This window comes from Acomys russatus, chromosome 10 (assembly GCF_903995435.1).
Source record: "Acomys russatus chromosome 10, mAcoRus1.1, whole genome shotgun sequence".
Classification (NCBI taxonomy): Eukaryota; Metazoa; Chordata; class Mammalia; order Rodentia; family Muridae; genus Acomys; species Acomys russatus.
The window spans coordinates 63,360,056-63,372,949 of record NC_067146.1 but is presented as its reverse complement, the minus strand read 5'-3'; the positions used below and the strand labels follow the sequence as shown (position 1 = coordinate 63,372,949).

At 37.6% G+C, this 12,894-nt stretch overlaps 1 protein-coding gene across 1 annotated transcript in view; it reads left to right on the top strand.

Annotated features, from left to right (window-relative positions):
* Mmrn1 (multimerin 1) overlaps positions 1–12,894 on the top strand; it is a 45,234-nt gene that overhangs the window by 21,361 nt on the left and 10,979 nt on the right. The window contains exons 4-6 of the mRNA XM_051152258.1: positions 3,029–3,130; positions 5,522–5,695; positions 10,495–12,471. Of these exons, the coding sequence (XP_051008215.1) occupies positions 3,029–3,130; positions 5,522–5,695; positions 10,495–12,471 (2,253 nt within the window). The remainder of the gene's footprint in view (positions 1–3,028; positions 3,131–5,521; positions 5,696–10,494; positions 12,472–12,894) is intronic.

The window sequence follows — 12,894 nt, the reverse complement described above, 5'->3', positions numbered from 1 at the left end:
TCTGTCTTGTAACAGTACATTTTATTTGATTTAGAAAAATCTTTCAATTCTTTTAATTTTTTATTTAATTTTTATTTTTTTAATAATTTATTCAGATTACATCTCGATTGTTATCCCCTTGCTTGTATCTTCCCACTCCCACCCCCTCCCCCTTTCACTCTATTTCCCTCCCCTAGACGTCTGACAGAGGGGACCTTCTGCCCCACCATATGACCACAGTCGATCAGGTCTCATCTGGATAGCCTGCTTCCCTTTCTGCTGAGGGCCACCAGGCCTCAACACCAAGGGGAAGTGGTCAACTTGAGGGCACCAGAGTTCATGTCAAAGGCACTCACCGCTCTACCCACAACCGTGGAGAATGAGCTGTCCATTGGCTAGATCTGAATAAGAGGTCTAGGTTTACTGCAAGCATTGTCCTGGTTGGTACAGGAGTTTGTGCAACCCCCACTGGGTCTAGTCCCTTGTCCCAATCCCCCTGGGTGGAGTTTCTCAGAGGACATCTATGTTTGGCTAATATCCACTTATAAGTGAGTATATACTATGTACGTCTATCTGAGTCTGGGTTATCTCACTCAGGGTGATCATTTCTAGTTCTATCCATTTGCCTGCAAATTTCAAGATTTCCCTTGTTTGTTTGTTGTTTTGTTTTGTCTTTTGTTGTTGTTTGGTTTGGTTTGATTTAGTGTTTTGAGACAGGGTCTCTCTGTGTAGCCTTGTCTTGGACTTACTTTGTAAACCAGGCTGCCCTGAAACTCACAGCGATTCGCCTGACTCTGTCTCCTGAGTGCTGGGATTAAAGGTGTGCACCACCACGCCCAGCTGATTTCCTTATTTTTAATAGCTGAGTAGTATTCCATTGTATAAATGTACCACAGTTTCTTTACCCATTCTTTGGTTAAATGACATCTAGGTTGTTTCCAGGTTTGGCTATCAATTCTTTTCTAAGTTAGTAGCTCCTAACCAGAGCCATTAATCAAAATCACCTAAAGACTTCAAAAATTTTAAATACACATATGCCCAGTTGCCCAGGTGTCTAATGACACAGTATCCTGGGAGTGTGGAAAAGCAGGGATATTTTAGTATTTCCAAGTCAGTGGGGACATCTAGTTTTTATCTATAGTACAATTAAACAAACAAACAAAGAAAAAAACTAACAGTACTCTTAAACGGTAGAAGGTAACAAAGGTGCATGGTCTGTATAAAAAGCAAAGTGAGAAAGTCCCATGGCAATTAGCTCAGGTCACACTGCCATGGCCCAGGCCACTCCGAACCTGCTTTACTTCCAGATACACAGCCTCACTCCTATTATTTATTTATTTATTTATTTACTTACTTATTTATTTTAGCTGATTTAGTCCTTTTTATTTTTAATGAAACCACAATTGGATTACAATGTCACCTGGCTTCCTTACTCGCTTTTAAATTCACTACTGCCTTTTCCTCTTTATGGTGTAGCTCCAGAAAGTAAGCAGTAGGGAAGGGCCATTGTTATCCTGTTACTCCCATTTGTTTGCTCTGCTGTCAGTATTTATGGTTTATGGTCTGAACCCTCCCTACTCAGAAAAACAGGCTGTGTGGTACAGTTGGCTTGCAGAGGACTTTAATCCAGTGGTTTAGAAGATTTAACATGCATTAGAATCATGTGACCAGCTTGGTAAAAGAGAGATTACTGTCCCAGAGTTCTTTAAATGGGGTTCTGGAGCTGCAGGTTCACATTTTCCTGGGGAATGTTTTCATGGTTTCTACAGAGACTACAATTGGCTAACCATTAGTTTACTCTTTAGCAATGTGCTGGAGTGGACAGAGATGCAATTGGCAAGAACATGCCTTATTATCCCACCCATAGAGGAGTGGCAGGAGAGTTACCCAGTTATTTCATAGATACTTTTGCATGAATCAATTTGAATTTAAAACCTTATTGCTGGGGCATAACAGGAGAGTAATCTTCCCCCTCCTTATCCTAATTCCCAAATCACTGTATTTCTCTTCAGGCTTTACACCCCTTTCTTCCACTAAATAACTAATCAGTTATGGTGGGAGGGGATGTCAATACAAATTGTACACAAGTAGAAATTCATTGATTTAGCCCAAAGCCTTGTAGAACATTACTGCAAAAATTCAACTTAACAATGGAGACAATTTCGAATTCATGGCAAATATTGGGCATGTTTTAGGGAGTAGGAAAACTTAAAGATTGTCAGCATAGCCACATATGCATCAGGGGGGTCATTAGCATGCACAAGTGCAGTTTTATTGTTGTAGAATTTCATAGGAATAGAAATCCAGCTAGACATCTAATGTGTATTTTCATATGTCTGTGTGCAGTCATCAATGAATAGATCTGTTCATTCAGAATATGTAAATTAAAGATGTATCATTTGAGGTGCTGAATATTTCAAATGACTCTCTCAAAATTGTTTTCCCAGAGAAATATATAAATATTTTAAATATTGAGCTTGTAAGAAATAGGATTTCTTAAAAATAGATACAACTGTTTCTGTTTTGATGCAATTTCACTGATGTTATGGGGTGATCGCCTTAGAGATATGCCTGTAATTGTGTAATTACACTATTAGTTTATTAGATGTATTATTTTTAAATCTTAGAACAATGTATTTAAATGGCACTATTAATTAAATAGCTGATTTGGGTTCGTGCAGCTTTCACTCCTTCCAGCAGTCACCAGTTGGGAAATACGTTATTGACAAATCAGTTCACTTAAAAGGCTATTGTCACTTTTACCATAATGGATTGTAAATTCTATGCAGTGTCATAGGCTGCATCTGCAAAGGCTTGCATCCATCTCTCACCTACATGAATTCTGAATTGGGGGCGGGGGTTAGCGCCTTAACTTGCATGTGGCATTTCACTGTCCCACAGATGGGGCGGAGCAGTTCACTCTGCAGTGAGCCTCATCATCAAGCCTCAGTACAGGGGAAAATGAGCATCAGCCCTGTTATCACTGAGAGCTGGGAAACAGGAGGCCCTTCCAATGCTAACACTTTATGCTCTCTCTCCTTCTGTCTAGCTGAAGAACAGCAACAACTGGCACACAGTAACCAGGCTGAAAGTCACACAGCTGTTGACCAAGGAACAGCCCAGCAACAGAAGCAAGACTGTGGCGACCCAGGTCTCAGACTGTGATCACTGTCACCTTCAACACAGTTATTGCCAACACCATATCAGTGGTGATGGACTAACACACTTCTCAGTCCTGTTCTGTTTTGCGAATTGCTTGGGTTATGAAAATGCTGCCATCACACATCCAGGGAAACAGAATGGTTTTCCAAAAACAAACTCAGCTTTTGTTTTACAAACAGTTCAACCATTGAAGAATCTTGATGTTGAGGAACAACCTGACTCTGTTAAGGCAGCCAGGAAGGCTGTTTTGGCTAGCAAGAGACCCCAAATGGGTGCTAATAATTTGGAAAAAGGGTTATTTATGCCTAAGACCTTGTGTTGGTGAAAAGTCAGCCTGAGGCATGTTTTCTACCCTAATTCAATACTTTGCCATTTTAGGCTTAACTTTAACCCCCAAACAAGGCCAGATAATTCATATAGCACCTCTTTAAGACTATGTTTGGCATGGATTCTGGTAAACAGGCATTCATTTGAGAATTGGGCTTTAAAGGGATCTCATCTTTTAAAAATGCAGGAGATCGTCATATTAAGATCAATAAACCAGACTCAGAAAGGCAAACATCATGTTTTCTCTCAGATGTGAAATCTATATTTGTCTATATTCACATATAGGATTGATGTGTAACTATGGAGATGATGTATAAATCATATACCATACAACAGAAAAGTTTTTTACTGTCATGCCTTCTGATATATACATATTTATCTGCCACCATATATATCATATGATATATATCAGAAAATATCATATATGACATGTATATCAGAAAGCATGACAGTAGGGGAACTCATTTGGGAGGAGGAAGGAGAGAACTTGAAGAAGAATGATGACAGGAAAGCAGATAATGAATGTTGAGTATGAATGAGGAATGATGATAAATATATAGGAAATGCCATAATGAAATCTGTTACTTTGGATGATAACTCAAATAATCAATTTTAAAAAGTGAACTTGGGTAATGTACCCAGAAATTGTTCTTTAATTTATATTGTGACTCAGTAAAACATTGGCAAGTCTTTGAGTCAGTACAATGCATAGGTAAAGTACTAAATATTGTTGTCCAGAGTGATTCCCTGTAAATCGGCATCTGCTTCTCATTGAGGGATGTTTCAGTCAGCACTGAAACGCTTGGATAACTGCAATGCCATGCATGTGTATAACCATGTACATTGAAAGATGGGACATGGTTTAAGAGTAGAAATGAGCTGTTAGCTGGGTGATGGCAAGCTCATTACTTTGGCTTTCCACCCCTCAATACTTCTTGTTTGTTTGTTTGTTTGTTTGCTGTTTTTTCAAGAAAGGGTTTCTCTGTGTAGCCTTGGCTGTCCTGGACTTGCTTTGTAGACCAGGCTGTCCCTGAACCCAGAGTGATCCACCTGCCTCTGCCTCCCAAGTGCTGGGATTAAAGGCATGCTCCACCACGCCCAGTAGCACTCAATACTTTTACTTATTCAGAATGCTATGACAAGTCTAGGCACTCAGAGGAAGGACAGCAAGTAGCCAAGAAGAGACTTGATACCCTATGAGAATATATAGGGGGAGGTAATCCCCCTCAGGAACAGTCATAGGGGAGGGGAATAATGGGAAAATGGGGGGGGGGAGGAATGGGAGGATACAAGGGATGGGATAAACATTGAGATGTAACAAGAATAAATTAATAAAAAAAAAGATTTTTTTAATAAGACAAATTATAAAAATTTTATAGCAAAGTAGAAGGATCCATAGGGTCCTAGAAACCTACAAGAAGAACATTATGATAGGCAGATTTGGGCCCAGGGGTCCTGCTCAAACTATGGCACCAGCCAAGGACAATACAGGCCATAAACTTTAAACCCCTACCCAGATCTAGCCAATGGACAGGACATTCTCCACAGTTGAGTGGAGAGTGGGGTATGACTTTCACATGAGCTCTGGTGCCTCATATTTAGCCATGTCCCCTGGAGAGGGAGACCTGGTGGCACTCAGAGGAAGGATAGCAGGCTACCAAGAAGAGACTTGATACCCTATGAGCATATACAGGGGGAGGAAGTCTCCCTCAGGCACAGTCATAGGGGAGGGGAGTAAGGGGAAAATGGGAGGGAAGGAAGAATGGGAGGATACAAGGGATGGGATAACCATTGAGATGTAACAATAATAAATTAATTAAACACTTTAAAAACTTTTAAAATATAAAAATTAAAATATTATAGTACTTTTGTAAATATATCTCCTGAAGTTGCCACTGAAAGGTAGCCTATATTTCTAAATCTATAAACACCTGTGATCTATTATAATCTATAATCTATATAATCTATGTTGTATAAATCCTCATACAACATAAATTTTGACATGTTTTAAGCCTATGCTTTTAATGGTCCTGACTCTCTCTCCTATATGCAGGTGTGACTCAAAAAATGGCAGAGCAAATGAGCCAGCAGGAGAGGAAGCTTTTGCTTCTGCAGAAGAAGATTGACAATGTGTCTCTGGCTGCGGATGACATGAAGAATGCATATCTCTCCCTAGAAGAGAAACTCAATGGAGACAATGGCAGAGACTTTCAGTCTATTCTAAAAGGTAAAAATAAATAAAATACAAAATTCATTCAGTTAAGACACAAAACAAATTACTTCTTGACATTTTCTCCTCCTGTCGTCTAAGAGATTTGCTTTAGATTGGATAGTAAAGAAATAGATATTTTTAAGAAAGTAATTTTTTAAACCCCTACCCAGATCTAGCCAATGGACAGAACATTCTCCACAGTTGAGTGGAGAGTGAGATATGACTTTCTCACGTACTCTGGTGCCTCACATTTGACCATGTCCCCTGGAGGGGGAGACCTGGTGGCACTCAGAGGAAGGACAGCAGGTTGCCAAGAAGAGACTTGATACCTTATGAGCATATACAGGGGAAGGAAATCCCCCTCAGGAACAGTCATAGGGGAGGGGAATAATGGGAAAATGGGAGGGAGGGAAGAATGGGAGGATACAAGGGATGGGATAATCATTGAGATGTAGCAAGAATAAATTAATAAAAAAATTAAAAAAATAAAATATAACTTCAAAGTAATTGGAAGTTGTGCACTGAGATATATTTTCGTATGCTCACTTGATGGGTGTTTGATACTTAGGTACAGTGTTGTATTTAGATGTATAGGCAGAATGAGCCCCCAAGTTTGTCACAGTTGTTAGAAAAGAGTGCCTGTGGTGTTGCACAAAGAAACACATAAAAAGGAGAAATGTAACTATATTGTAATATAAAACTTCTAAAGGTTGAATATTAATAACAACAACAACAATGATATCTAAGTTACATGAAACAAGTAGAGTTTGGAGAGCTATTTCACACAGGTATTAACAGGAAAATGGTGACATGTTTTTGCAAATTCAGAAACTTAGACAAATGTTTCCTTACCAAGGAGTCGTAGAAATTCAGATGGAAAAAAAAAAATGTTATCAGGAAACATGATTTTGAGATAATGTTTGGCTTGGTGTCTTTCCAAACAGTGCTATGATTTTGAGATTTCCTCTGGGATTCACCCCAGTGATATCCTAAAGAATGAAAGCTAAGGGGCCAACTATGTTTCCGTCTCGTCCTAACGTCCTTCAGTAAATTCCATACTGACCTTGTCTATGCATAGTGCTCCTAGCTTGTCAATCATACTCTGACCTCCAGATCATGTCATTTTTGACAGTTGAAATTAAGCACTGTCAGCAATTTTGGAGCTAGATAATTCAATAAGGAGTTAAAGGCCAGCTTCCACAGGTCAGGGTAAACTGAGGCAGGGTGGGGAGTCAGTGATTGATCACTCAGCAACCTTTTCTCTGATGGAATGAAGCTTGATTCATTGGGATCAGCAAAGTACTCCCTATGGCTGGTGAGAAGCACACACATACAAAGATAAATACATAATACATCATACATACATACATACATACATATACACACACACACACACACACACACACACACACACACACACACACACACACTTGGTTGATGGAACAAAGCTACAACAATTTAATTTTTTTCTTCCAGAGCTTGTATATCACAGCCAAAAGAAAATTACAATGTGGTTACATGCTATTTTTTCTAGTGAATTATTACAATGAGTATATGAAAATGTGTTCCCCAATACCCTCACATGATCACATGCTTTGTGTATTATATATGAAAATCAAATTGTTCTCACTAACCACTTATATTTGTAACTAAGCAAATTGTTATAGATTAGCAAAGTGTAAACAAGCAAGTTCATTTTCTTAGCCAGTTTCTTTTACTGGCAGACTACATTTTGCTGGTACAAAGAAAGGATCAATCACTGTATTATTTATCTTAAAAAGCAATTTTATAAAAACAATCTTAAAAGAATCACAAATCTAACCTTTTAAATATAAAAAAATCAGTCATTTCTACTTTAAATCCTCAGGGTGCACATCCACTCATTAACAATTTTTTATTGAATCATATCAGGAAGCTAAGGGTAAAAATGGGTTCAAGAAATTGATCACCACCTTGGTTACCATCCCTAAGTTAGCAGGAGAGTCATGTCAGCCAATGATACAGGCCTACCATTGCTCTTCTTCCCTGAGCCCAAAACATCCCTCGTTAAGAGTATCTTTCTGAACTTCAAATGGTACCCTAAGATTTTCTACACCAAAGCCACTAATGGAAAGATCTTAACCTAACTTTGCTAACAATCTACTTTTCAAGCTCTTCCTAAGGGAGTAGGGGGAGTCATTGCTAACAATCTACATCTCTGAGTTCTTTCCACGTGTGGTGATTGAATCATTAATCTGCTCCAGCAGCAATACTTGAACAAGATCACTCACTATTATTCTAAGCGCCAGTGATACTGCCTGGTGAGGGGCTGGAAGCCCCTTAGAGTTTTCACAGAAGTCCTAGACTATGAGGAACAGGGTGACATTAAGACAACAGGCAGAGCAAAACTCCACAACAGCAATGAAGTCTGTCAGCCACACCCATGGCGGTGGTGCTAACAAGTGGACCACATTCCATGAGTTCTAAAGTTGTTTTGCTGTCCCTCCTGCATGATACCAAGAAATAACGCTTAAATTTTATTTTTCCTCATCACTCTTCAAAGCACTGTGGGAGCCTAATGTGAAGTTACAGATTCAAAGAACTAATCCTCGGAGAGTCATATATTTTATTGTACATTATCAAGTTTTGGAAGCTGTGAGAATTAAAAATTATTTCAACTAACAGGAAATAGCTAAATAATTCTGTAGAATGTACAGGCATCTTTGTACCATGGAATAGTGCCTTATAACTGCCTTACATTTTAAGTTGTAAGATTTTGGTATCTACATAGAATATACAAATGTATTCACAAAATATTCCTTAAATAAATGTGTAACTGGCAAAATTCTAGCCAACACTTATGGCTTGTTAGTAAATAAAAAGAAAATGAAACTGTTTTTCTATCATTTCTCTCTATTGCGGCTCTTCAAATTTTTCTAATTTAGTGTTTCTTCATAGTTTTCTGACATGTATTAGTGAATCATATTTCATGGTTTTTATTTTTTTATTCTTTTCTGATTGACTGTATTTAGCAACTATAATCTTTGGAGAGATATTTCCAGAAATACTGTTTATAAGGTTTTTTGGTAGCAAAATAATTAATAAGATGTTCAAGGAAGACATTTTCTTCTTCTAAAATTTCTGGTTTACCATACTTTTTATGTAAATATTCATGTGTGCTAAGTACTTTTAAAAACATGTGGCCATGAAACCCATTCACCAACTTTGTGTACTGGCTACATGACAGCTACACCTTCTGTGGTTATTGATGGCCTATTATGCAGAATTTTCTTTTTAAAATTCCTTTGCTGCCTGAATCTCATATTATGATCATTGTGCTTTTTTTGGAGGTAAATTTTAATGAACATCTCTTTCATTTGTAAATCTTTATAGATATACTTTATAAGTACACATTTTATTTTTCCTATTGTTTCTTTATGAGCTAGTGTTTTCTGTTTTGTTTTGATTTTTTTATTTGTTTTGTTTTAAACTTTTCAAATATTTGCTTTCTACTTAAGTCAGTTGGAATAACCCAAGCCATTTTCTTTCCCTATCCTTTTTCTTTCCCCAACCCCATCTATCTATCTATCTATCTATCTATCTATCTATCATCTATCTATCTATCTATCATCTATCTATCATCTATCTATCTATCTATCTATCTATCTATCTATCATCTATCTATCTATCATCTATCTATCTATCTATCATCTATCTATCATCTATCGTCTATCTATCTATCATCTATCTATCTATCTATCATCTATCTATCTATCTATCATCTATCTATCATCTATCATCTATCTATCTATCATCTATCTATCTATCTATCATCTATCTATCTATCTATCATCTATCTATCATCTATCGTCTATCTATCTATCATCTATCTATCTATCATCTATCTATCTATCTATCATCTATCTATCATCTATCGTCTATCTATCTATCATCTATCTATCTATCTATCATCTATCTATCTATCTATCTATCATCTATCGTCTATCTATCTATCATCTATCTACCTATCATCTATCTATCTATCATCTATCATCTATCTATCTATCTATCTATCTATCATCTATCATCTATCTATCTATCTATCTATCATCTATCTATCTATCTATCTATCTATCTATCTATCATCTATCTATCGCTTCATACAACCTCAGTGTTTCCAAATGTTGAAAACACTATTCTATGGTCATCTCATCTTCTTTTTACAGCAAGAGTTAATGTCATGTTATAAACATACCTTACATTTCTATTTTAATATGAGTCTCACTCATTTTGTAAAAATTATTAATTTCAGTACTTATTATTGTAAGCCATTTTAAGTCTTACATATATCAATATTTTCCTTCAACTGGTTTTTCTCTGTGATTTATTAGCATTCATGAGTTTACAATGGAAGCACTACAGCTCATTACCAGACATTTGACAACGGTCATATTCTAACGACAGGTATTAACTCAAACAAACCCCAGCACCATTTATTTTCATTCACAACTATTCCTAGGATTACTGTAGAGTGATGTCTATAACTGCAGTCAATAGCAGTTCTTTTTTTGCCTTTTTGCCTATAAAACCATTGGTTTATGGTATTAATTTGTTCTTCGTGGTAATTTATTTTTCCTGTCAGATTTATCTGTCAATATATGTTTATGCCTTAAGAATCCTAACAATTTTTTCAAATGTATACAAGTGAATACAAGGTAGAATTATTTTCATTCATATATGTAAGTTAGTATTTGGTCTTAAAACTTTAACCTCTTTAGAGATACATCTTTGTGTTAAATATTATTTATTTTTACTTTTTATTATCTTGTCGGTAGCTCTAAAATCAAAAAGCATCAATGATCTGCTAAGGAATATAGTAAAAGAACAGTTGAAAGTCTTCCAAGATGACATACAGGAGACCACTGCCCAGCTCTTCAAGACTGTGTCAAGTCTATCAGAGGACCTGGAAAGTACCAGGCAGGCAGTTCTACAAGTGAACCAGTCCTTAGTTTCGGTAACGGCACAGCAAAAGTCTGCATTCATGCAAGAAAACCAGCCCACATGGAAGGACATCACTGATCTAAAGGACAGCATCACAAACATCAGGCAGGAAATGACCTTGACCTGCGAGAAACATGTTAAGGAGCTGGAAGCAAAGCAAGCTCGTTTGGAAGGAGCTCTAGAACAGGAGCACTCACAGCTTGTTCGGTACGACCAATCCCTCAATGAAACTCTCTCTAAAATGCAGGAAGCACATACTCAGCTCTTATCAGTTCAACAAGCATCAGGAACAGGGAATGTTGTCACCGAGGAACTGGGCAGCAGTAATGTCACTAAGTATATATCTGTGCTACATGAGACAGCAAGCAAGCAAGGTCTGATGCTGCTGCAGATACTCAGTGATTTGCACGTCCAAGAGAGCAAGCTCAGCAACCTCACCATCCTTTTGGAGATGGAGAAAGAATCAGTCAGGGGAGAATGTGAAGAGATGCTATCTAAATGCAGACATGACTTTAAATTTCAGCTTAAGGACACAGAGGAGAATCTGCATGTGTTAAACCAAACGATGGCTGAGGTCATCTTTCCCATGGACCTAAAGGTGGATAAAATCAGCGAGCAGCTAAATGACCTGACATATGACATGGAGATCCTCCAGCCTTTGCTAGAGCAGAGGTCATCACTTCGACAGCAGGCTACACAGGAGCCAAAGGGGTCCACAGTTACCCGCAGAGAGATGCAAAGCCTGATTGTCGCCATCAACCGCCTGAATGTTCTTACCAAAGAACTTACAAAAAGACATAACTTACTCAGGAATGAAGTGCAGAGCCAGGACGAAGCCTTTGAAAGACGCATCAGTGACCACGCTTTGGAAACAGAAGATGCCCTAAATAAGACAATGACTGTTATAAACAATGCCATCGATTTTGTTCAAGATAACTACGTGCAAAAGGAGACTTTAAGTGCAATGACGTATAATCCCAAGGTTCATGAGTGTAACCAAAATATGGACACCATTTTGACATTTATTTCTGAGTTCCAGCACTTGAATGATTCTATTCAGACTTTGGTAAATGACAATCAGAAGTATAATTTTGCTTTGCAAGTTGCTAAAGCCCTTACAGCTGTTCCTAAAGATGAGAAACTAAGTCAGTTAAACTTTCAAAAGATTTTTCAAATCTTTAATGAAACCATTTCCCAGGTGAGCAAATGGCAGCAAAATATGAGTTACTTAGAAAAAAATATACTCTCAATAACAAAAAGTGCCAAAGAGTTTGAAACCAGATTACAAGGTGTTGAATCCAAAGTGACCAACACACTCATACCTTACTATGTCTCATTTAAAAAAGGTGGCATGGCATCAAATGAAAGAGATACTAATCTTCAGCTGAAGGTATTAAATTCCAGATTTAAGGCACTGGAAGCAAAATCCATCCATCTCTCAGTGAGTTTCTCTTTGCTTAACAAAACTGTCCGTGAGCTTTCAATGGCATGCCATAATGCTTCTATAAGTGCCTATGGACAGAATGCTCCCATACCCATGTGGACCAAAGGTCCCCTGAAAGAGGGACAGAGTTCTCAGAAATATCTGGCCGAACTTGTAGAATCAATAGTAGAAGTAAAAACTCAAGCCGCCCTATCTAATTTAACTTGGAATGTTGACCGCTTGTTGTCTGATAGTCTGGCAAATATTGCCAAGGCTCAGAAGCAGGTAAAACTGCAGAAGAAACCCAACACACTTAAGAAAGCAGTGAACATGACAACCATCCTGATAGGCCGGACACAACGGAACACGGACAGCATTACACTCTCTGGTAAGCAGAAATTGAAAAACAACTTTAAACCTCTTTCTTGCTATAGGTTACATGATATTGACCAGCTTCTACTGTATACCCAGGCAGGAGACATGGAAGAAAGTTTTTTGAGGTTGGGCAGCATAGGGTAATGCAAGGTGACTGATGCACTCTGTTGTATCCGATTGAACATAAACTAGGTGTAGATGCATTGCTGAATTCGAGTAGACATCCTGTCTACAAGTTTCAACTCTTTCTTACCAGAACAGCATAAAAAAATCAAACTTTCTTCTATAAAACAGCTCTCTATATAGCTGGCTGAAGAAATTTGTTATACAATGAGTTTCATAAATAAGACTATAAGTTAATTAGGGCTTTAATGGGTACAATATGAAGTAAGTTCTCAATAAATATCTCCAAAAGACTGCCTTAAGGAACTATTCA